Raw genomic sequence first — 27,171 nt, 5'->3', positions numbered from 1 at the left:
ATTTCGATATTTTACTAGGTTATTTAATTTTAGTGTATCCTTCTCCTGATTTTCAGGCTTGCTTGCCGTGCCATCGCACTTGCAGCACCACGTTTTGTTGTCCACTCATTGATATGCTAATTTTTTCTCTAACCCCCCTCCCTCTCTCTGCGTCCGCCCTCCTCTGTCTATTTAAGGCCACCCCACAGAGACGACCACCTCTCTCTGTTACCTGTGTTGCTCTCTCTATGTATCTTGGTGATATCTGTCTGCTAATATGTCTGTCTATAGTTTTCTGGTTAGATTTTATGTCGCTATTTCATTATACCTGATGATGATTGCTTGTGTTGCAATCGAAACGTCGTATTCTATTATTTAATTTAATGTATTATTTTATCTTTAGACGTGACTTAACCGAAAGAAACAAATAATAATTCCTGCAGTCACGAAAGTTCTAAAATTAAGATTGATGAAAATGTGTTAGCCTCCTCTTGTTTATCAAGGGGCGCGTTAAATAACATCGTACTTGCGTTTTAATGAATCGCAAACAACGCTCACAATCTCGATCGAGAGTAAAGGCAAAATGATGCATCTGCTGCTCTCCGTTCCGTGTGTTTTCTCTCTCTCTCCCCTGTTTGCCCGTTTTCACTCGGAGCCGGACGCGCGCGATCCCTCTCTTGTTTTACGATCAGTGGAAACAAGAAGATGCTCGGTGTAGTCGGCACTTTGCTTCGTTCATTATTTCGTAATTTTTTTTATTTTCTTAAACTTAGCTTTATGTAAAACCCCCACCTCTCGCTCACTCTCTCGCTCACTCTCTCGCTCTCTCTCTCTCGTTCTGCACGCAGCCCTTCTCGCAGTCCGACGGCCTTTTTACTCCGCCGAATGATTTTCGCTCGGCGCAAGGTGTAACTGAGTTTCGGCAGCCACGTTCGCTTTTCAATTCGGACGGAGCAAATTTTTTAACGCGGAGAAGAGGGGAGGGGGAGGAGCCTAGTGACAGCCCAGTTCCAGGTCTCCAGTGCACGTTGAGAAATTATTGCAACCGTCGAGATACGAAATAAAAACAAATATATAACGTAACATTTTAAAACGTTTCCTTTCACTTTTTCTCGTAACTTGGCTTGTGTATTTGTCATCTGTTATGAACAAAAAAAAAATCACACGCAGTTTATAGATGACTATAGAATGCACCATCGCTCCGATTTCTGTTTGAATTGTCGTACGAAATGCAATTACACGGAATACATAAAAACAAAAGAGTAATGATCAGGAACAAATGAACGGGTGTAACTGCAACACATCTTGCAGCATTGCTTCCCATGCTGTATCCGGTATTCACGCATTACGGATTCATGTATCGTAGATTATGTAGCGTTTATTTAACCAAGTAAAAAGCATCTGGGGGATACATTAACGCTTTCGCAAGACAGACTTGGAATAACTCAATTGAATTCCACGCAAACACTGGTCGCGGAACAAATAATGTTCAGTGAACAATTGCTCAGCGTGTCAAAATTACGTTTGGAATGCGGTTTGAAAAATGCTTCACACACGCAAATTTATCCCGTACGTCAAGAAATACCGTATAGTAATGTAAATGACTACAACTTGTGCGACACACTTCAAATCACAAATGTATTCCCTACTTTACAGTATTCATGAACATCTGCAGCATCGCATTTGCAGTGGCAACCTTAGCAAATCAACATCGCAGTGATGTTAGAATGCATTCCACGTTAACGTTACATTTTTGTTACAAAAAAAAAGAATCACAAAGAAACTGCCTTTCAAAACAAATGTTTTCCAATTTGACATCTTGATCTTCAAATAGCTAATTACGCACTAATGCAGCGCGCGATTTTCCCTAAACGCTGACAAGCACAGCTTGAATGCCGTAAAAGCAGTCGTCAACAATGTGCTTGCTGTAGGTGCAATGCTAAATAATAGTCATGGACATAATCAAACCGCGCAGGCGGGCTAATTGCACGGCCACTCTCAGCCACGCGCCTTGCTTAGCTGTGCATAAAATGAATTCTTCAACTAAGACAGCTTTGCTTACATTTGCAGAACCGTATTCGCATTCCTAATGTGCGACTACTTTGTGAGCATTCACAGCCTCTGAGGTGCCGAGGCACGTGGTCGCGTGTACCTCAATAGGGCAGCTGTCTCTCCGCCTTTCGCCTAGTGGCAGTGTCTGGCGCGTTGGGCTGCAGTGTCCAATAAAGGACTCAACTCCTTGTGCGAAGAGGATCTCGTAAAAACTACAAACAACACTGGGCACACTGCCACTTTACGATGGGCGGGCTGCGTGCAGGGCTCAGGTTTAGTACCAACACGAATTTTCATTTAAGCGCTCACCCAAGAAGCGCAATGTGCGGTGTGGGTCGCCATACGCGTAGCGTGCAAGCGGACTGGTGGCGTCGGTCACGAACAACCGCGGTGGTGAGCACAAATGGTCGGGGAGCTCGTTGGCTCCTTGAGACGGACGTATCGAGATCTGGCTGAGGGTGGGGACGGACAGGGCATGAATCGAATGAAAATTGCACCGAATTATCGCTCTCAAACCGAGCACGATGTCCGTCACACTCTGTCGCAGAGGATTAATCCGTGCTCAATATCTATTTGATGGTGACACACACGCGCACACAAAATCCAACGGTTGATCAAGTGGCAAGAGCGGCTGAGAATGACCAATTGTATGTAATTTCAGCAGGATCAAATCGGGAGCTATCGATTGGACCGAAATTGCCTACTGTAACTGGGGCTTCCAGGCTTGGCTTCTGGACATGAAAAAAAGAGACCCTTACAATTTCAGTGTTAGCCAGAGAACCTCTTGCTAAATTCGCATGATTTATGTCGATGCAGGAATACAAATCCACAAGTTGAGTCATTGTCTACTGAAAACTGATTTAAAGTTGCTAGTTTCACGATTGAGTAAATTTCGGCAAAAACGAAAGATGATAAAACACAGCCCTGCCAAACTCAAAAGTCGATTATTTATTCCCTTTGGTGTAAAATTCACTATATATGACACTAAATTTAGTGTTTAAATGACAATTTCCAAATAACCACAATGGATGTTGTACAGAGATTTAAAAAAAACGCCATTTACTATCGCATCAACATGCTGTTGATAATGATGTGATAATGACAGTATGAAATTTGCTTATACAATCCTTTCCAAAGCCATTTCCTCGAAATATAATCAAGGGTCTTCCATTCCATTTAGGATACAGTACAATCTATTTTTGTAAAATGTTAAGTTAGCTCATCTGTGGGAGCTCCACAAATCAATAACCACACACTCCAGAGTACACACATAAACACAAAATGAATTTCTCACACAACAACATCCGATCTTCGTGTACACTCACTGGACCTGACATAACTACAGTACTGAAATGCACTTTTATCTGCAGCAGCTGAAAATATAAAAACATTTGCAATATGGTATACCGTATATGTCACTCACAAAAATATCTGTGAGTACAGTACAGCAGAATGTGAAATATAAATTCTAGATTTGAAGCTTTCGTGACTATTCTTAGGTTTTTTTCGGTAAAGTCACGTAGGTAAAACATTAAAATTAATAAAATTAAAATAATATTCAGGGCCTACATTGGCTCCTCCCACCCTCAACCAGTATATATACAAATACTGTGTTCTTGGAATTTCTCTCACTTGATACAGCTATCGTGCTGTGACGGTTCCACCTGAAGACGAGGCTTGTGTTGCCTCCGAAACGTCGTGATTTTTAATTTTATTTCACTTTTATTAATTTTTATTTTTTACCTACGTGACTTTACCGAAAAAACCTAAGAATGTGAAATATAAGTTGAATCCGTATACTGTACTGCATGAAACCACTGCAATCCTTGACCAGCACCTCCGATTAGCACGGCTGGCTACGTGCGGTGCCACAGAAGTTCAACTTTCATACGTAGACTGTTGGTTAAAACATGCCTCTTTCTGCGTCTTTCCTCGCACTCTTTGACTTCCCTCCCATCACCCGTCTTACCAAGCTCTCATAACCCTTGCTGAATAATGAAACCCATGACAAAGCTCATCGTTTACAACCTTTGACAGCAGTGCTCTTTGTAGGTGGCCATTTTAAGTTTTTGGGCCCTTTGGCCTGTTGCTTAGCAACAATTGTTTGAAAAAATAAAAGTTCACAGTGTACGACTAAACCACTAAGGCTGTGATCACAGATTCCGTGAGGGCTAGGACGAGTTACATTAAGTCTCCCGTGAAGGATGTCTTGGGTCTCATTGGACTCTCACCTGTTTAAGACGATGCACAATAGTTTAATCAATGATGATGGCATAATGTGTGGAACCGTACATTCAACATAAAAAATGTGTATCTGTAATTGCATAACAGGGTTTTTTTCTCTCTCGGTTACACGCATAGTACAGGAAAATCACACAATTGCAGATACGATCTCATTCTTATGGAAGGAATTGGACTTACTCTGGCATAAAAAGGATTGGAATAGGCCAGAATAACCTTATTTAGCCGAAAATAATAATAATTTGGTCATTATCTGCATGCCAGCTCCAGTACTGGATCACGTTGATATGACAAATCAGAGATCTTCCTGGCTCGTACCACACCAACGCAGACAAGGACACAGGCCACGTTACCACCACTGAAGTGTAACAGAGATTTTGCCATCTTTATTCTAACTATATTCGTCGAAGGGTCAAGGAGGCGTACGAAACATGTTCAAGTTGAAGGAAACCCAATAAACATCCAAGCTCTTGCAGTGACTGAACAAGCAGAAACTGCTAAACAGACACGAAGAAAGCCATGAAAAAACGCAATCTACAACCAGTTAGCCGACACTGGTCAAAGCCTTAAATAAACCTTAAGCAGGCAGCGTAAATAATATACAGACATAAATCATACCCCTGGGTAAATTACCACGGAAATTATGGATCAGTCAATAAATTGTCAAATCATTAAGAATGAAGACCTCTAAAAAGAAAACGACTGTGATGGTGTCGTGCTAAATGAAGCATCGCAGCATAAGCATGGATGCCCAGTGGGATGTTTTGAATGGGTTCTGCCCTACATGGCTTTGCAAGACCAATATCTAAAAAAAAAAACTGAGGCTACGGCCATCCTGCATGTCAACTATAGAAGCCAGATATCACTTCAAAGGGGCAGTGTATGTTAACAAAACACATTCCTGCGGAGGGAGCTGGTAGGAACGTTGGGTTGCTCGGTCAATGGCCAGGGTCAACGGCGGCGTGGTGTATTCCGCAAATATGCCCGACTGTGAGGGCGGGCACAAGCCGGCGTGAGTAGGTTAAACGTTGAGTTTTATAAGGGCACCACGGGGTGACCAGCCCCTCCCCACCCAGCCCCACCCCTCCCACCCCACAAACAGCCCCACCCTCCCCAACCAGCCCCTCCCCACCCTGCCCCTCCCCACCCTCCCCTCTCTACCCAGCCCCATCCCTCCCATTTTTGGATGCACGACGGACGGACGGACACAATAATCCCCTGTGGGCTGGTGTAACCAGGAGGTTCCTACCAGAAAAATTTTGGACTGTATTATGGTGTATGCATAAAGCACTAATGTATGCATCCAAAAAAACACTCAGGACAACCGTAACTAACACGCCAGTGGGATAATGAACCGCCAAATTCGTTGGGCAATTACCGGCAAATGCTACATCTGGTGTTAAAAGCAATGTGTCAGTATGTGAGAAACCTGCTCGAAAAATTTTATATTTTAGCCATTGGCCCAAGTTGCCCCTGTAAATATATATAGCCAGCATGCACAAATTAAGCTATATTATTACTTTAATTTAGTCTGCATATAAATTGGTGCAATTATTTAATTCCCAAAAAAAGTATTTCACCTATCACGAGGTTGATTTTTTTATTGGAATATGAAACTCGGCTCTGTTTTAAAGAAAGTGATTGTTGAAAGCTTGAAAACCACCCACAGAATATGATTCCACCTGAGCTAAGGGCATATTGTCATCTTCTTCCCGAATTTATTTTAATGCATTGTGTGCAACTGGGTTTTTTTGTTGTTGTATATATATATAGCACTTTCTATCAAATGTATTGCCAACTTCAGCAGTCCATGCTTAGCGCGGTCTGTGAAGGCAATTTGTAAACCCTCACGAGCAGAGCGTACTAAAGTTTTTCGGCAATGTCTGCGTCTGCCCATCCGTTCAGTGCCCTTATGTTGTCCCAAAAACACTTGGGAGTATCGTGGCGAAACTAAAACGTTTCAGGGATTGGTGTAATTGTCATTTGGGAAATGCATTTTCATTAAATGTGTAGTGACATAGAATGGGTCACTGGGGCGCGTAGCGCCGGTTGCTGGCAGAGAGGGGGATTGTGGGTGTAGTAGCCCGGTCTACCAGCAGGGCAGGGGAAGTGTGCCCTGGAGCGCGTAGCGCCGGTTGCTGGCAGAGAGGGGGGATCTGAGGACACAGCAGCCGGTCTGCCAGCAGGGCACGTGATAGGCGGGGTAAGGGATGTAGGGTAAAGGTGACAGAGGGAACACGTGGGGAAAAGCCCAGAACCTTCTGGTAGGTTCCAGAAGGGGGCGTGGCCGAGGGCGGAGCCAGGCCACGCCGGGAGGATAAAAGGGAGGTCCTGACGCTGGGTCAGGGCTGTCGTTTGGAATGGAACCTTTCGTCTGCGCAAGTCTTCGTCCCCGTCTTCACCTCCTCGGCGTTGTGGGTCAGGCAGTGTGCCGGCTGTCCTGACCCATGTGTAGTTACCGCCTGTACTGTGGAAGTATATAATTAACGTGTGTGCCTCCTACTATTAGTCTCTCTGAAGTGACTACTACAAACGTAAAAACAATATTTCTGTATTGTCATCATCATCAGCCAGGCACTATCAATTGCTGAATGAATACACTTAAATGTGGCTGTCATCCCCCGACAGTCTTGCGGTGCCACAACTCCACATCTTGCTCCTCTTGGACGTGCGGCTTATCTCTTCACTCAATCTCTGGAGTGCTTCTCCCCTCGGGACTATGGCACCACGAGACACCGCACACTTAATATCTCCTGTACAAAAGAAACTTGGTTAAATAAAAGTATTGAAAGTGTCCGCGGTCGCTGACATGCTGGCCGTGGAGTAACGGTTATCACATTGGACTTGCAAATCCAGAGGTAACCGATTTTAGCTCCCTGTGTAATTGGGTACACGGCAGTTTTGCGTGTGGTGGTGAACATTTCTGGGGATTCTCACCTCTTTAAAGATGTCTGGTCTGGGTGGAAGAGTAGGCCAAAATACCCTAGAGAGCGCCTTCTAGTGGATGCCCTTCTAGGTGCGGCGCTAGCAAGTAATTGCAGGGCTGCACCTTTACCTTTTTAAACAAATGTGTTTTTGCACGCAAAACATGATGGTCCATACCAGCGGGCATGGACCATCACGCGAACTCTGGACCATCCTCGCAGCAATGGTGGCTTTTGTCTAACCATCGAATAAAGACGGTCGCCACATTGCACGCTTTCAGATGCGCTTCTGCGGCCGTCTGGAACGCTCTTCCTTCCGATATTGGGAAGCCCTTTTGAAATTATCTAGATTGGTAAACTCATTTCTTGATAACTGCTTTTCGTGTTAAGTTTATTATCCCCCGCACCTCCAATCAGCACAGTTTGGTAAGTACGGCGTGAAAGAAATTCAACACACATACACGTTTGATGAGAGTAGTCTTCACGGCATAATGCCCTTAGCACAGCCGTTCGAGGACGATTCGCCCATTATATGAGAGGCTTTTTAAATTAATTCATGAACGAGTCCTTAATTTGATTTAACGACATCGACTGCGTGCCCGTTGAACGTCATTACAGTTTGGCAAGCAGTCGCACGGCGCTGCCAGATTTTTATCGTGCAATCCGAAACGCACGCGTCCCTTTCCATCAGCGCTCTTGCCACTGGGGTCTGCGTCCCACACACACACACAACGCAAAAAAAAATGACCACAGCCCCATCGTCGAGTGGGCGCAAAAACCACGCGCGTCCTCGGACGTGCGGTGCGCGACAACAATGGGGAATCGATGAGCGTGTAACGTGAAGGGGATCAACGGGGACCCTGACACGACACTGGCTCAGCTGGACACAGAGGAGGGAGAGGGGCGGGCGGGCGGGCGGGCGAGCGATCGAGCAGCAGGGGAATGCGTACTCGGTGAATATTTCTGGGTAGTTTCCACACCATCATCAGTTTGCGATGAGTGTTAAAGCTTCGCAATGAACACGACGAGTATGTTTACAACAGCAGTGCATTGGCTTGCCGTTATCTCGTTCCTTCATCTCGCCCAATTACGCACAAAACACACATTCGTCCATGTACGAATACTGAACAGTGAAATGCATGTTCTTGTTTGGATCGTTGATAATTGTTTTTTTACCCTTCTATCTGGCAACAAAACTGATACCTTTTTTTACAAGGAGTCATGTTTGCATAGACCACAATACCTGCAGTCATAATGCAAAAAAAACATAACTCTGATAATGTATGCACTGTCCTTGAAGTTGATTGGTCCACACCCGAGACAGCTTTCCTTAGAGCCTAGTCTCATATGATGTTGGACCAGATGACGCCAAAAGGCGCCGTGCAGGTATTGTGGTCAATGCAAACATGACTCCTTGTAAAAAAAGGTGTCAGTTTTGTTGCCAGATAAAAGGGTAAAAAAAACAATTATCATATTTCTTACTGGCAAATGAGATTCCAATGGTCTTGTTTGGATCGTAATGATAAAACAAGCAAATATGTAAATCACTCGTGAAAGTGAATGTAATGTATGGTGCTTGCAGTACAGTGTCACGGATAAAGACCAATACCTCAGATGTGAGATGTTAGTCTTGAGCAGGCGAAATCCATGCATGCGGAATCATACTCAATGTACATTTGACTCTATTAGCCTCATTAAATGTAACCATCCTATAACCTTCAAATATAATTTGTCACACAGGAATTGCACTTCGCAGAAAAGACAAGGGAAGCCTGTTTTTGTAGTAAATATGCCATGGAGAGAGACTAACCCTCCCTGACCGGTTTATCAATTTATCTACATCAAGATGGTTTCAGCAGTGCATACTGCAGGGCCCTTTTGTAAATAATGGTGATGGCTTAACAGCGTGTGGCAATTCCCTCTGGAAAGCTGGCAAGTATCTCACAACCAATGATCTACAGTGAGATCATTTCGCAGGTTAGGGGACTGCTTTAGGCAAGGTTGTAATTTGGTTGATTGTGGGAGGTGTTCACGAGAATATTCCACGCGAAGAAAATGTGTCCCAACGTAAAAAACGACATCTGTAATGTAGGGGTTTTTTTTGTGGGTTAGATCGCGTAAATATATAAAATATATCGCGTAAACAAAACGTGGCCAATTTGTCACGAGTACAGCACTAACCCGTGTGTTGGAGAGCCAAGCCACAACATTTACAATCTGAGTACGACGTTTCGCCAGTAATTACAACTAGCTTCATCAGGCGACAGCCAAAACAAAAACCTGTGTTATGGATGATATTGGTCGCGAAAGCCCCCTACGTGTTAAACTGACAACATCTGGTCAACGTGCAACGCTCAGAGCTAAAGACATACACCTTAATTTCCCACCGACGAGGATTTGTGTCTGGTGAATGCATCTTCCTTGTGGACATTATTTATTCGCAAATTTCATTGCCATTACATCCCCCCTTGTGTATTATACGGTATCTTTAGAGATGCATAACACTTACAAGTACTTGGCAAACATAGCGGGTTACTAGATGACGAGTCATCAAGGGGCTTCGTGGTTGTGATCAATGTTGTGCTTGTTTGAAATCTCAGCGTGAGTGCTTGGTGTGCATCTTGTTCTTTGAGTTAGATTGAGGCTATGAATTGAATGAATTTGTAAATACAGCAATTAGCATGGGCTTGCCTGAATCCACAGGGATCTTACGGTGAGCTTCACGAAAGGCATTCGACCACTGGAAGGGAAACCCTCGGCCAATTCGGAACCGTAACTTTCACAATAATGACGGACAATTTTTAATGCAAAAAATAAAGCTGCATTTTGAGCAGTGATCTTAAGATCGGCTGCTCAAGATCACATTGCGAGATATCTTCTGACTAAAAACGTGTGGACATAACAAAAAGTATGGCTTTAACTTTTTTTAAAGGTCTGGTTATGAATATGAATTTTGAAACTCAGTTTTTTATATTCTTGCATTGTGAATACATAAGTACGTTAAAATATGCATGCGCATTGATACGCATGAATCTTTGTTTTTACAAATGTTGCACATCAGCATATTAGGCGTGAGTAAGCACAGGCACAGTGGTTCTCTGCATTGCACCATGGACCCTATTGCTCGAGTTAATGGTATGTTCACGTCAAACATTAGTGGCGAGTGACACGCATGTATGTTGAACGTCTTTCACACCGCACGTAGCCAGCCGTGTTAATAGGAGGTGCGCTGGAAGGACAAAAAAACTAAACACAAAAAGCAATTGTAAATAAATGAGCTTTAAAATCTAGATGGTTTAAAAGTGCATCGCTCCAGTGGCTACTTAACATCGTAAGGAAGAGCGTTCCAGACGGCCGCAGAAGCGCATCGGAAAGCGCGCGGGTACTGCTATGGAAAGCAGTCGTGGGTACTCAAATATGGTCAAACAAGCCCCACGATCGACACAGCTGCACAGGCAGGCCTTCAACCCAGTAGTGAATTAACAAAGAACTGTAACGAAATCACATGTAATGTCACCTATACATGATACCTATACGTCACTATCGGTGTGAGATGTTTACGTGCTTGTCTTATTAGCGTGCAGTCTTTTGTCCTGTGAGCAAACACACCCCACCAGGTGCAGAGTGAGGTACAATCCCAATTATTCACCCACAGATAACCTCACTGAGCCACGGGACACGATTTTCAGGAGAGTTCCTCGACATTTGGACAGTTGGCCAATGACATGGACGGAGTGTTCGGCACCTCGGCGGAATTGGGAGTTCCCAAAAAAAGTTCCCGCAAAAGTACGCGGATCAACACTCACAAGACGTATTCTTAGGTTTTTTCGGTAAAGTCACGTCTACATAACAGCCGTAGCTTCAGCCTCACCAACCTTATCATAATAAAAAAAAACTCCTACCCAGGGGCCTGCCCTGGCTCCTCCCCTCTCAACCAGTATATATACAAGGTCGGATCTCTTGGAATTTCTCATTTACTTGATACAGCAAGCGTGCTGTGACGGTTCCACCTGAAGACGGAAGCTTGTGCTGCCTCCGAAACGTCGTGATTTTTATTTTATTTTTATTTTACTTTTATTAATTTAATTTTTTTACCTACGCGACTTTACCGAAAAAACCTAAGAATATGAATCCTTGCAGTCACGAAAGCTTCAAATCTAGAACTCACAAGACGCTTGTCTCCTGGCGACTGCGCAGCCCCCAACGGCAACAAAACAGCTCGCAAGACCGAGTTGTCGCCCATCAGAGTACCCACCAGGCTACAACCTGCTTAGCTGCCCAGTTGTGACAAGATCGGGTGCGATTCTGCCCATTTGATTGATACCTTACCAACAACAATTTGGCACGAGTGGATATGGGCGATCCAATGAAGGATTGCAAACGTCAGTGTGCGATACCCCCAAGTACGCTACGAGATATCTTTGACGTATTTAAAAAAACGACAAAAAAATACGTTGTTTTTGGACAAACTATATTGTTTCTGGCAGATCAACGCAAGCATCGACGATCGTTCACAAGAGTTTTCAAAACTCTTGCAGCAAACCGCTCCTGACATTGACGGCGGGGTGGTCAAAAGAAGCAATTATTTCCAAAGTTGTCACAGATCAAGGAGATCGCGGATTGGGCCCCAGCGTACGTGGGGAGCACAGATCTGATGCAACCAACAAGACAAAAAGGGGGCCGAGACGCAAAGCCGTTCGTGACAGAAATTACTCAACAACACCACCCCTTGAAAACACACAGGCCCCACCTTTCCCTCGGCCACGTTTGCAACATTTAATCTGTGGTTGGGCTTGCACATCGCTGACAAGTCGCCAGAGACGACGCTCTGCCGATTCCTTTTCGCACACAGACTGTAATTACTTGCGACAGGGCAGAGTAGGATGGTGAAATCTGTATTCCTAAAGAAGTTTGCGTTATCAACATGCTACCAGCCACAGCAACATGTTTTTAACACATTGATTTTTGCCAGCTGGTCGCAGCCGTATGACAAGCCTTAAACCTACGCCACTCTTATCAATGTGTGTATGGAATGCAATTTATTTTCAGAGACTGATTTTAATCAAAGCGTGCAGTGTCACAGTATGAGTGTATGAGTTTAAAGCATTTTTTTAAAATTATGCACAGCAACGTTTATACAAAGCACATTATTCCAGTACTGCACTGCTATTATGGAACTGTTCCAGTGAAACATTTAACATGATGTTTGTTTGCTAAATTGATATAAAGTTGTACTTTCAAGTGAAAAGCAAATTTCAAACAAAAGGCTTACATGAATTTAATTTAAACGCAAGCATGGACACTAATGCATGCATTACTAGTAAACTAATGGTGTGGAGTCGTGGCACGGTGGTGAAAGTGATTTTTTTACTGACCTAACGACACGAGTTTAATTTCCTGCAATGACGAACATCATTTGTGTCCTCAACGAGTCCCTGAGCCGCCTCTTTCACCAACCTGCACCGACCAGCGCCGATAATCAATATTGTCAAACAATCCCCGCGACCGACACAGCACTGATAAAGCCTGCATCCAGCAGTGGATTGGCAAAGGGCCGTACATGCGAATCGTAGAATGCGCTAGATTTCTTAGGACTTGCTGTGGTTACGTAGGCATTCTCTCTCCAGAAGACGTGCAACAATTGTACACTTAAATTTCGATTTAAAGCTTTCGTGACTGCAGGGATTCATCTTCTTGGTTATTTCGGTAAAGTCACGTAGAATGGAAATAATAAAAGACTCTGTCTACTCGACAGACCTGCTCTCCCACCTGAGGACGGCTGCTTGCGTTGTGGCCGAAACGTCGTGAGAATTATTTTTATTATATTTTATTTTTATTATTTTATTATTTCCATTCTACGTGACTTTACCGAAAGAACCAAGAAGATGAATTGTACACTTTCAAGTGACACCTTGCCAGACCATTGCCGTAGCACAGAGAGCACGAATGGTTGAGTATATCGATAGGCACCCGTGTGGTGGCATTTCGGCGTATCATGTGATCCATAAAACAAGGAGCCACAGCAAAGTGAGATTTGCAAGTCTTTAAAAAAAACATTTAACTGTAATCCTGCATCAGCAGTGAATGTTAAACTTCTAGATGACAATGTAATATGTATATAAATGCAGCTTTTTTTATTTTACCAGGTGAGGCCCATTGAGCTATGTAGTTATTTTTCTGAAGAAACCTGGCCACAAATGACAGGTCAACGAAGCTGCTCATCACGTGGAAATGTATAGCAGCCAAATACTCTAAACGCGTGTTTCTAAATGTGGGGGGAAAAACCGGAGGTCCCGGAGAATAATCCACGCGACCACAGGTAGAACACGCAAACTCCAAATACACAGCAGGCGTCAGGGTCGGGATCGAACCCACGATCTCCTGTATACCAGGTGAGGTAGTTAACATGTAAAGAAGTCACTGGATATTAAAATGCCTTACTTTTTTTTACTATGTTTCCTTTGCACCTTGTAAAACTTGTTAACAACCAATTTCCCAAACACCACATGTTGAATATGTTCTTTAGGCAAGAAAGAAACCCCACAACTTTTAATGCGGTCAGTAAGGAAAAAAAAAGTTCTAGAAACATCCGTTCCTACGAAAACGTAAAACAGATGTCTTCACGGCCATTGTTATTCAGACAAAATAAATGTTTAAAAATCTTGATGTTGATCGCTGTCATGCAAAAATATATATACCTTTTTGTGATGAAGATTAATACATGACCGTCAATTACCAAAGATGTAGCGGAAAGTTACATGAGACCCAGAATATATTGGAAAGGTCAAGATAATTCTTTCACAACCTTTCAAACAATATAAGTTGTCAAAGAATAAATACTTCAGTGACTTTTTTAAAGAATGCATTATTTTTCTGGATAAAATATCAATACGTAGTACTGTGTAGTCTACAGCCATTATCATAGACGTATGGTCACGTGCACACCATTTTCAACATACAATGTGTGGACGACCAACTTATTTTGATGGAGAAAAATTCAAGGACAAGTAACATTATGTACAGAGTATCAGTGAAACACTTCTTAGGAAAACCTAACTTTATGACCACACAAATGCATTGACAAGTAGTTTCAAAGTTTATTGCCAGATTAGAGCAATTGCGTCTCTCCAAAAATAACTTACATCGTGAACTTTTTTAACCGGTTAAAAATACCTAGGCATATGACAAAAAAATATATACAGAGCATTTTGCAAATATGTTTAGTCATGAGAATATTTATGCAAAGCCTGATCTAATATGGATGCAATTGTGTCACAGCAACTTAATGCAAAACACAGACTGACCGTGTACAATTAAAATATGTAAATTCTGAATGCAAAACAATTTGCCAATTGACATGCAAAACTCATTCGGTAAAAGCAAACATATATACAGTATCGGGTTAACTTAAGGTGTTGGTGAAAACACAGGTTCCGTCAAAACATTACAAAACAGCGTTCTTCACTAATTCATTTTCAGAGGGGGCCCACTTCGCCGGCAAGACATCATCAACGCGAGGGCAGCCAAACATTTGAAACCACTGGGGGTTTGACAGAAGCACGATGATGGGGCGGGGAGGGGGGCGGGGTGTTGTCACGTGTTGTGTATCGTCGGTGGGCCGCACTAAAGGCCATCAGAGGCCGCCAGTGGCCCCCGATGGCCTTGCAATGAAGAACACCGTTTCGATTTAAAGCTTTCGTGACTGCAGGGATTCATCTTCTTGGTTCTTTGGGTAAAGTCACGTAGAAGGGAAATAATAAAATAATAAAAAATAAAACATAATTAAATAATTCTCACGACGTTTCGGCCACAATGCAAGCAGCCGTCCTCAGGTGAAGAACAGCGTCTTTCCGACAGACCTATTCTTCACCTGAGGACGCTGTCTTTCCGACAGACCTGTTCTTCACCTGAGGACGGCTGCTTGCGTTGTGGCCGAAACGTCGTGAGAATTATTTTATTATGTTTATTTTTATTATTTTATTATTTCTCTCTCTACGTGAATTTACCGAAAGAACCAAGAAGAAGAACACCGTTGTAAAACTATCTGGTTTTTTCTGTTGTAAAACAAAAACATCGCCGTGCCTTTGTCAATCTCATGCTGGACGAAGACCTCCCGATACCATTGAGGTCACGTGGGCGTACTCAACGATTCTTCACAATACTGGTCAATGTGGGTTGGTGACGGGGGTCCTAGCACCAGTTCAGATATCACTCACCACTCATCTCAGCCATGGCTGGTAATTGCACTCAGATCACTCGATCCACATTAGTGCAGTGTCCTAACCATAGCACCTCGCATCCCCCACACCTCTGATTCGCACAGTTGGCTACATACGGTGCGAAATCAGTTCAACATAGATACGTTTATGTCGTTTATTGTGAAAATTCCGTCACAGTTCCTATGATCACTGCTTTTATGGCTTTATTTTGGTGATTTCGAAAAGTTTATTGGTTTAGCCATGTTTGTTTGTTGTAGTACGGAGTTAGACTGATGGCCTTAATCTGAGTTGTCTTGTGGTTGTTGTTGTTGTTTGACTTGCACCCCACTGGGATTTTTGCACACAGCGTTGGTGTGCGGTGTTTTTTTCTGCAATATTTTGCTGTCTTTTCTTGGATTTTCTGTTTGCACTTAGTCACATATTCACTTTAAGATGTTTTCTTGTTCATGTTTTTGTTTTTTGTTTGTTGCAGTTGCACCCGATTCAAGAGCCAAATGACTCACAGGGCTATACCTAATAAATGAACTTGAACTTGAACGTGCATACCCAATAACGTACACTGTGGCAAGATGAAGGCCTCTGCTTACCATATCTATCACGGGGATTGCTTGCCCGGACTTCACCTCGCAGGTCAACGCGGGTTGGTGAAGAGAAGGCCCAAGACCGGTTCAGGTATCGTTCGTCACTCGTGTTTTGACGAGAACAAGGAGGTCAGGTGGCTGGGTTCTCCACAGCAATGCAATGACCACTGCATGATGGCTCCAGTCCTGAATGAAGCCCCCCCCCCCTCATGATATGTTGCTGGTCATGGGAGCTGTTTGACGCATGCGTCGCAATGCCGGTCAATGTGGGCTGGTGAATATTTACGAGGGAAGAAATGGTAAAAAAGTAATAATTTTTAGATTTTTTGTTGTTCTTGTTGTTGTTGTTGTTTTGCTTCTGGAAATGATGAGGGAGTTTTTTTGTTCACTCAAATGTGAACCAGACCTATTATAAATGTATAATTAACACAGGCTGTATATTTCACTTTTAAAAAAATCAAGTTGTAAACACAATAAATAAACAAACCAACTGTAATATAAACGCCTAACTTAAATTATGAATAAATTATACTTTGCAATGTTGGCAGAAATTCGATTATAGATTGACAGTGTAAAGTATACATTCATATTCAAGTAACATTACGGGATTTTTCTTTCTTTCGTACAGTACAGCAAATAATATTTGTTACAGTATTCTGTGTTCACAAGGAACGCTACACCGTGTTAGAGTATTACAACGTAGTTCAAACTGAAGTTCACAGCAAAAGGAATACTATAAAAGACCGTTAAACATCTAAACGTAAGGGAATGTATTGAAATGCAGACATGGCAATGCTAATTTAGCAGTAGGGGAGAAAAACGTTTAACATTTACACACTCATTGGAATGCAATTTCATTTTTTAAAGCCCACATTGTGATGTTCTATTATTGCATAATGCACACATAAATGTAGGGTCGTTTGTGATATTTTCCTTATTTTTCACATTTTATCGAGGCAATGGCTGTTGTTTTCACGACGTAACATTTTTTCTCGAGCTATTGAGATGCACGTCAAAAAAAATTAAAGATCACAATCATATCACACGTTTAACTCGGGCGACTTAATGAGAGCGAACAAGGGAAAATTTGACCTTGGGGATGCCCTTTCCAAGCTGGAAGCCAATTAGAGGATAATTGACTTGGCCATTTACTGTGACAAGAAAGAAAAAAAAATCAGATTGTTGGCTTTACGGCGCGACATACCAAAACCATTACACACAGCCCCATTCGTGTCGTGATTTTTTTTCTCGCGTTCCCTTAAAACTGATGAATATATCCAAGAGAACGAATAATATACAGCCCTGTATACATTATTCAAATTCGCATGCCCACCCTATGACAAGCCATATATATATAAAAACACTACTCCATTAAATGCACAATCTGGCAACGGGTAACAGCAGTTTGCATGAGAACGGGCGCGTTATAAAAGCGGTCTGGTTTTCTTTCTGCTTAATAATAATTTTTTTCACGGGCAGTAGCAACGTGGTCATCCATGTGCTGTTTTTGCAACATGCCAGACGGGCAATGCCAATCACACTTCAGTCCTGTGTGAACCTCGGCTCATGTTCAAACACTCGTCGGCAAATTTTTGCTTCTCCGTGTGGCCCAGTTGCCCATGTGCTTACGAGCGCCCATAATAGCTGGCCAAGTGGCGCACCACCCACACCCCACCCCCCCGGAACCCGCGTGCTTCTGCTGTTGCTATGTCACACGCGGGGTTAACGCAACTCAAATAAGGCGAGGACCCCCACAAAGGTTGGCACAAGCCCACCACTGCTGCCCAGGTTTTAACACGAACAGGGCCATGCGCGTGCCTTGCAAAGCCAAACAAATATATATATATTGTGGCGTTAAAACGTTTGCACTTTAAATCCGAGTGCAATATGTAAAACAAACCCCTTTTAAAATCACGCGCACGGGAGGCGCGCTAATGTCGTTCACGAAGAGCTCTGCGACTTGTCCTTAATGCCACACATTGGAGGTGTCAGCGTCTCTAAAATTAAACGCTCTTAACAATGCTTTAGTTTTTAGAAAGCTACCATACTGTACGACCGGGGACTTTTCATAAGCACCGTGATGCAGATGCGGAACAAACCTAACCCCAGCCGCCAACCCTGACAAGTGCCTTCCCCCACACCTCCCGATTAGCACGGTTCGCTACGTACGGGGCAAAAGAAGTTCAACGTACAATAGAAAACCTCCCATTACACATTCGTTTATATAAAACACACACTAATAACACAGTCGCGGGGTGTGGTGTACGAATAGACAAACGATGAGTCGCACATAAAGGAGAGGCGTCAGGGAAGCTCATCGGCATTCAATGAAGTGTTTAAAATTCCTCTGCTCAGTTCATGCCGATGTCACGAGGCAGGCATTCACAGCCGTCGAACTGCACCCACATCAATTGCAACGGTCCCGTTTTACATTTGAACGGCCAGAGACAGCAAGCGTCTCACGGTGGCGTTGAAGGTCACGTTTTTCATAACCAAATACCCACCTTGAGTCCCGAAAGATAACATTGATCGCCGAACATCAAACTGCACCCCTTATGCCGCCATTCAATTTGAATGCCGCACAGGACTTCAAGCTCGCCTCCGTTTTCACTTTCATGCGCTGTGTAAATAAATGATAGAAAGGAACTGATAAGCACTGTTGGGGTCTTGGCCATGATGCATTTGTTGCAACCAAGAGTTGTGATATTCCATACTGGTGAAATGTACATCGATGCGCATCTCTATCCTTACAAAAATACATTTAGAGCAATTCATACAATTCTAGATTTGAAGCTTTCGTGACTGCAAGGATTCATATTCTTAGGTTTTTTCGGTAAAGTCACGTAGGTAAAACATTAAAATTAATAAAAGTAAAATAAAATAAAGATCACGACATTTTGTGTTGCCTCCGAAACGTCGTGAACTTTATTTTATTTTACTTTTATTAATTTTAATGTTTTACCTACGTGACTTTACCGAAAAAACCTAAGAATACAATTCATACAAGATTGCATTTTGGAAGAAAATATTCAGGCCGATATGCGACAGATTATTAAGCAACGATTCATGGATTATGAAACGACTATATGTATCTGGCTGGCAAATCTGCTCGGATTTTTACCAGCAGGGGTTTGAGATTAATTTCCATCTGACCGATGATATCGTCTTTGTCCATAGCACACCTGCTAAAAGAGATCTCACGGCTCATTGTACCATTCCTAGCTTGAGCGCACCAAGCCAGCTCGACCGTACGTGGCACAGTACACATTGCCATTTAATATTCATTACACAATCAATACTGTAAAACCCATCATAACAGAATCATAGTGCAGGACGGGAAACCCCCTTGTGTTTCAAAGAACGTGCAGAAATGTGTAAAGAGCGCACAGCCTATTTGCATATTTAATCATTGTTGACATTAGCTAAGATAATGGGGCCCAAATTGTGGAATTGAAGACTGCGGAGATTTGGTTTCCAGAGGCAGACTCTGGGGCAAGTGAGCATCGGTGACTATCCTTTGCTGATGAGCCCTCATAAGTATAAAACTGTTTTGTTGCCAGATAGAAGGGTAAAAAACCAATTATCATATTTTTTACTGACAAATGAGGTTCCAATGGTGTAAATGCTTACCCCGAGCTCTCATACTCTGATGGTGCATTGTCTTTGAGTTGTGCGCCTTTTGGCGTCATCTGGTCCAACCCATGTGAGACTAGGCTCTAAGGAAAGCTGTCTCGGGTGTGGGCCAATCAACTTCAAGGACAGTGCATACATTATCAGAGTTATGTTTTTTTGTTTGCATTATGACTGCAGGTATTGTGGTCTATGCAAACATGTGCTCCTTGTAAAAAAACAATTATCAGGATAAAACTGGTCCAGAGTTGTCCATCTCTCGATGGCTGCTGCCTGTCCGACTGTCAGTCGCATTTGCTCAAATGAATGTTGATGTTTGGATGGGGAGAATGATGGTGCAGTCTTCACGAGCCAACAGGCAACCTGAGGTACGAATCAGGAAACCCGAGTTAGGTCACAGTCGATACGGGCACCTCTCTATGTACAGAACAGGTACGCTCCTTAAGGGTTGTACGGACAAGTGCAATTTCCCACGTTTATGCAAGGCCTAGGCACGCAGTGCACGATGGAAGTTATTTAACATTGTATTACACTTTACCACATTGGGCAATGCAGGTTGGTGAATGAGACTGCTACTCAGGACTTGCAGAAATGTCACACGCCCCTGGGAATGGGAACTCAGGTCGCCAGGTTCATAGTGCAGTGTGCTCACTACTATGCCACCACTCTAAACCGTTAAAGTACAATATTATGTAATCATATGATCGTACAAGAGGCCAAAGTAAACATTCGTGGGCATTTTGTCTCGGGAATACATGTGGAGACTAATTGTACTATTACATTACTCAAAACGGCATGTTTCTGGCCACTTTATTGGAGAGAGAAAAACATTGCAGTGTACAGCAACAATTGTGCAGGTCGGTTTTCATTTAGGGACATTGCTTTCTGATAAAAAAAAAAGAAACGCATAAAATGTAGCACCAATGGTTGTTTTTGGTTCACATGGTGGTGCTGATGTTTGAAAACATCCAGGTAATGTGAAATGACAGCATGTCTGAGCACTGAATTTAGGAAGTAAACATAAACCATTCTCTATGGCATACCGGGTTATTAAACCAAAGTCAAACAATATCAGGCTGAAACGCAATATAATCATAATACCACGTCAAAATTCTGCTGCCAAGTCAGCATACCGAGAAGCATTTTATATATCCAACACTAGATTTCATATTCTTTGGGTCTTTCGGTAAAGTCACGTAGATAGAACAATAAAATAATAAAAATGAAAATAAAGTGAATTAAAAATAATAATAAAATATCACGACGTTTCCATCGCAACACAAGCAATCGTCATCAGGTCATCAGGTGATGGCGATCGAAACGTCGTGATATTTTTAATATTTTTTATTCACTTTATAAAAAAAATGTATTTGTATTATTTTATTGTTCTATCTACGTGACTTTACCGAAAGACCCAAAGAATATGAATTCCTGCAGTCACAAAAGCTTTAAGTCAAGATTCAACACTAGTTTCTAAACACAATAAGATAAGCGATGCGTGGCATTCATTAATATTATAAACATTACGTAGCGTGTTCAATGCAGATGGGTTTTTTAATCGCCCATTAAATCAACCTCATTTTGTCCCTGGCCCAAGGCAGATTCATTATCTCCCCCCCCCCATAGCGAGATACTGTCATGCCCTCTGTTTGTTTGGGGACTTCAACTACACACCGACATGAATGCCGTTGAGTGTGCGAAAGCTTGTGCCAGTTGTATAAGCATGTGTTGTAATGTGATGACACGTTCCATTGGGAGTAGCGATGCTTATTAAGGAGTTGGAAGCTCCGTCTATATATATACACAAGAGGTGTGCTTAATATAATGAAATAAGTATATTCTGAGGATGTGCAAGTAATTATAGGCAACGGTCATCACACGAATTCCACAATGCCCCTCCCCATACAGCCCCGTACGTCGTGAAAAGTACCTGTGCTCCGTAATCCTGCACATCATCAATGTCCCAAGTACAATATCGGCATGCTGTGTAAATCATCAGATAAAGTTGCTTCACGCGGTACAGCATTAAGCGTGGAGCGGTGGCACAGTGGTGAGCGCACTGTTGGCTAAGCGCTGTGCCAGTTGAATTCCCGGCCACAGCGATCTTGAGTGGCGAGTGACAGCTGGACCACGATCGGCCGATCCACGTTGCTAGGCCGCACTAACGAGCGTGGTGAGGTACGGGCAAAAACAACCCCCGTCACCGAAAACGATGTGGGGGAGGCCTTCATCCAGCAGCGGATGAATACATTGCTCTGCACTAAATGCGAACACCGTAACAACCCAGCGATGATAATAACATTGTGAGTGTGCTCAATAGTGTACTTGCAAGGGCTCGTCGCCAAAGTGTTAAATATACATAACCACACGAGGATAACAAGTTCACATTATCTTCTTGGTTCTTTCGGTAAAGTCACGTAGAAGGGAAAAAATAAATTAATAAAAATAAAACAGCCCTGTTCTTCACCTGAGGACGGCTGCTTGCGTTGTGGCCGATACGTCGTGAGAATTATTTTATTATGTTTTATTTGTATTATTTTATTATGTTTTACTTTTATTATTTTATTATTTCCCTTCTACGTGACTTTACCGAAAGAACCAAAAAGATGAATCCCTGCAGTCACGAAAGCTTTACATCGAAATTTAAGTTCACATTACACTGCCTAATAAAAAACAATTTCACTGAAGCAATTTACGATAAAACGTCAAAAGAAAACATACGTTTGATGGTATTCATTAAGTGCAGCATATATCCCAGCGGGTTGATAGAATTGAAAGGAAACTATTGTAACACAAGGGGACTGCTTAATTAGAAAATTAATAGCGAGAATAAATAATAATCATTTACATGTATGTGTAAGGCGCCTTCCACTAATGTCTCGAGGAGCCTTGTAAGACGAAGGTGAAGGAAAGGCCATGGGAGAAGGACAGCTACATCGAATAAGCGGAATAAAGATAATGTGCCTTTAGACGCAGCTTTTAAAAAGTATCCACATTGTGGGAATAAATCCAGGTGTCTATACCCGCAGATACCATCCACATAGAAGGGAAATAGTAAAATAATAAAAATAAAACATAATAAAATAATTCTCACGACGTTTCGGCCACAACGCAAGCAGCCGTCCTCAGGTGAAGAACAGGTCTGTCGGAAAGACAGCGTCATTCAGACGGAAAGACAGCGTCATTCAGACGCTGTCTTCCCGACAGACCTGTTCTTCACCTGAGGACGGCTGTTTGCGTTGTGGCCGAAACGTCGTGAGAATTATTTTGTTATGTTTTATTTTTATTATTGTATTATTTCCCTTCTACGTGACTTTACCGAAAGAACCAAGAAGATGAATCCCTGCAGTCACGAAAGCTTTAAATCAAAATGTAATAATTACTTGTTATTATTACGAATTCTTATTAATAATGTCTATTAATAATAGTAAGTATTCCGAGTAATAATACTCAGCATTTTACTTGGTTCTTTTGGTAAAGTCCCGTAGAAGGGAAATAGTAAAATAATAAAAAAATAACATAATAAAATATTTATTTTTTATTAATACTAATTAAATAAAAATAATAACATATTTTTTTCTGTTTTATTTTATTTATTTTATCATTTCCCTTCTACGTGACTTTACCGAAAGAACCAAGAAGATGAATCCCTGCAGTCACGAAAGAAGCTTTACATCGAAATTTAACATCCACACACTTTAGTCCGACATTGAACAGCAAAGAATTTCAGAAAGAAACTTGAATGGAACGAATGAGAATTTACAAACACAAGTGCCGTGCAGAAATGTGTCCTTTTTTGGAATTGTAATAAACAAAAACCAAAACCCTTTCTTTCTGTAACCAGGTAAAAGTCCAACTGGCCTCACAGTCTCAATCAAAAGGAAGCCTTTTCATGAATAATGTAAGAAAAAACGGTATCACCATATATCAATCCAATAGGGCAGTGTGTTATTTGGAATGGGGGGAAAATATAAATATGTATAGATAATAGGTGTTGGTACAGCTGGGTCACAGTCTCATTTGAGACAGATTTTGAACGGAGGGGGGAAAAAAACTGCATAATAACGAGGCAGCTCGGCAAAGTGCCCCTCTACAGAGAGAGCTTCAGTCAACACTATGAATGAATCGATGAAACAATACAAGTGTTTAGTGGCGAAAATAACCGCAGTCTAGTTCCACAAATATATAATAAGCCGCTTTTAACTTACCCTGCAAAGTTTCAACGAGTTTCGAGAGTTTTCCAACAGCGTCCTGACCCTACATTGATATTCATGGACAATTCCACTCCTGCGTGGCATGTCAAAAAAAAGACCGCCTGGAGATGAACTACGTACACTCGAGGAGGGGATGTAACACCACAAACTCTGCACAGATAGATTTAACAATCCATTGCCGTACTACAATTTCCTAGCAAACTCGCAGCCACAGTCCACACAACAACAGCCCGTGCTGTATATTCCCCGGCAGTCATCTTCTTCTTACCCACGTACTCGCCAAGGATGTCGGTGATTTGACGGCAAAGAAACCGAGGAACGCGAGCGAACGAATTTGCACGCCACAGCAATCAATCGACGAGTCACAGGCGTGACAACTTACCGAGAAGCCGGCCCAGAAGGGGCACGAGTGACGCACCCTGGCCGACGTGGTGAGCGCCAGGGCAGCGAAGCTCACGGCCACGATGAGACCGCCGAGAACCATCTGAGTGACCCCCAGGGCGAGCAGGAGACGTGCGCGTGCCCGGGGCGGTCCCACTCGGGTGAGCGCTCCCAGGTGGCCCGGGCCACCGAGCGACGACCCGGTCCCAATATCGCCGTGGGACGGGGCCCGCTCTCGGGGTCGCGCAGAGGACACCCTCAGAGGCATCCTGCGGGGCCCTCCAGCCCTGGGGCCCCGAGCGCCTCGGCTGCGTTGGCAGGAGGTGGAGGAGGGCGAGGAGGAGGAGGAGGCGGAGAGGGGTGCGGAGTAGAAGGCGGAGGACAAGGAGCTGCGAGGCGGCGGCGCATGGAGCCGGGGTGCCGCGCGCGGCGGCAGTGGCCGCGCCGTGCAGAAGAAGCTGGTGGCCAGGAGGGGGAGGAGGAGGGGGAGGCGGAGGAGGGGGAGACGGAGGGTGGAGTTGGGGGAAAGGAAGAGACGGCGCTGCGTGAAGAGGTGGGAGTGACGAAGGTGGACGGGGAGACGGGGACGCGCTTGGAACGAGCGAAAGAGGAGATGGTGAAACTCTGGTGCGCAAGATTGGGGAGGCCGAGTTTAAGATGAAGCCGGTGGCGCGGGTTAAGAAGAAGACGACGCGATGAAGGTGGAGGATAGAACGGCGCAGACGGAGGCGGAGGCGTCCGACCAGGAGAGTGAGCTGACGATTGGCGTGGACGACAGCCCTCGAGGAGATCCAGGCACCGCTGACGATGACGACGACGGCGGCGGCGCAGAAAACGGGGCGATAGTTCAAAGCGCAAAGGACACGAGGCGGTGGGCGAAGGAGCGCAGGAGGTTGTGGGATCGCTCCAGCGGGAACGCGACGACGCTGATGAGCGGCGAGCAGTCGTGGCGCGTACGGATGAGCAGCGGCAGGATGACGACGACGACGAGTTGGTGGTGGTGGTGGAGCGTGAACGACGTCGGCACGAAGAGACGATGCCGAGATGCCCAGAGCCAGAGGCGTCGGCCATCCACTGGTCAGACGCCGGCGAGGTGGACGGAGGACAGGGCCTCGACGGGGAGGAGACGGAAAACAAGTGACGGTCACTTGGACGTCTCAAGACGCGTCTCAAGACGCGTCTCCCCGGAGCGCTCACGAGCAGCGAGCACCAGCCGCAAAGCGCCGGCTCGCTGGCGTGTCCTCGTCCCTCGCCTTCTCCTCGCTGCCGCCTCTGTCTGCAGCGCGCATCTCTCTCTGTGTGTGTGTATGTGTCTCAGCAAGCAGCAGTGCGTGGATGAGTCAAGCTGTCACCTGCTGCTGCTGCAGGCTAACATGTGCGTGTAGCAAGCTATGGTATCCTGCGTGTATCAACGTGTTGTCGCGCAGCCACCACCCGCCCCTTTAACGCTGCTCACGTGAGTTATTTTTTAATGTGCTGTGATCATTATGATGCTGCTGCTGCTCATGCTCATGCTGCCGTTGTTTTGCCGATGCCTCTGTTGCCGACGACGACGATTATGGAAGTGGCGGTGGTGTTGTTGTTGTTGTTGACAACAGTCTTAAGTCATTCCACGGAGAGCCAACAAACACCGGGATGCCCTACTGCGCGTTGAACGCGTGGGGGGTCTGCGTGGCGCGTGTGTTGGAGAGCGATAGAAGGAGGGTGGGTGAGTGTGAGTGAGTGAGCGAGAGTGGTGGTGGTGCAGGAGGAGGAGGAGGACGGGGGGGCTGGGCTGTGTTTGGCTTTGGCGAATCTCCGCCCCGGAAACGCACAACCACGTCCCTGCGCGTGTTGTCTTCGCCTGCCGACTCAGTCTGCTCAGCCGGGAGGAGCAAGCGCCGTTACAGCTTCCGGCAAGAAGAGCCATACCCCCCCCCTGTACCCCCCCCCCCTGTACCCCCCCCCTGTACCCCCCCCCCCTGTAACCCCCCCCCTGTACCCCCCCCTCTACCCCCCCCTGTACCCCCCCCCTGTACCCCCCCCCCTGTACCCCCCCCCCCAACCCCGAGTCTAGCGCGCAGGTAACGGACGAGCACGCTGCTCTGCTTCATTTTCATTTCAGGTGGAGCTGTCCAGTGCTGAAATCCGGAAAATATTCACCCATCAATCCTCCGAACCCATCAATTCCTCCACCCACCGCTTCCTGGCAGGGAGCGGGGTGCGAGGGGGGTGGTGGTGGTGGTTGAAGGGAGCTTCGAAAGAAATCAATATCCCCTGCGAAATGAAGACGCCCTGCTGCAAATGATGCTCAAATCTCACACTCAATTCCCGCCAACACCACGACCACCCTGGTTCTTCTAACGCTGCTGCTGCTGATAATAACGATGATGCCTCTGCTGATGATGCTGTCTGCAGGGTCGTTTAACAGCTCATCGGCAGGATGAATTAATGATCTTCACAGTACAGTCACACGGTTGCAAATATTGTGCCGGTCTCTGCTGGATTACACTCGCACCGCGTCACGATTTGTTTCGCTGGGAGTGTGGGCATGAAGGATGACACAGGGTGGCTTTTTAACCGAAGGGGCAACGTCTTAAACAAGTGTAATTGCTGTCCTGCACATGAAGCGCAATTAAGGTAAACTACTATTCTGTAAATTAAAAAAATTAACAGCGCAAAATTATTATTTCCAAGTCCAAACGTATTTTTCTGCTCAAATAACCGTGAAGGCGGTGCTGTGAATCCGTGTACAGCACTACGCCAGTGGCGGAAATTCCACATTCCTACGGCTGGTGGCAAAGTATGCCCATGGGATAACTACTGTTGACTTACCCACAAGGTGGAACTTATTTTATCGCCCCCGTAAGGATGTCCTGGGATGGGTCAACCCCTAAGGGGTCATCCATTTAGTAGGTACGCCAAAATCTGTCAAAACTTGACCCCTCCCTGTACGCGCGCGTACTTTTAC

General features: G+C 44.4%; 1 protein-coding gene across 5 annotated transcripts in view; it reads right to left on the bottom strand.

The window, feature by feature from the left end:
• Positions 1–25,920, bottom strand: part of LOC144722040 (endosomal transmembrane epsin interactor 1-like) — a 122,360-nt gene extending 96,440 nt beyond the window's left edge. For all 5 annotated transcript variants that reach the window (XR_013586014.1, XM_078600111.1, XM_078600112.1 and 2 more), the window contains exon 1: positions 24,223–25,920. Coding sequence is in view for 4 of the 5 variants with exons in the window: in XM_078600111.1 (XP_078456237.1) it covers positions 24,223–24,489 (267 nt within the window). In the remaining variant the exon portion in view is untranslated. The remainder of the gene's footprint in view (positions 1–24,222) is intronic.
• Positions 25,921–27,171: the final 1,251 nt, after the last annotated feature.

The sequence above is a fragment of the Lampetra planeri genome, chromosome 13 (assembly GCF_965212315.1).
Source record: "Lampetra planeri chromosome 13, kcLamPlan1.2.h2, whole genome shotgun sequence".
NCBI lineage: Eukaryota > Metazoa > Chordata > Hyperoartia > Petromyzontiformes > Petromyzontidae > Lampetra > Lampetra planeri.
This window is presented reverse-complemented; position numbering and strand designations above follow the sequence as displayed.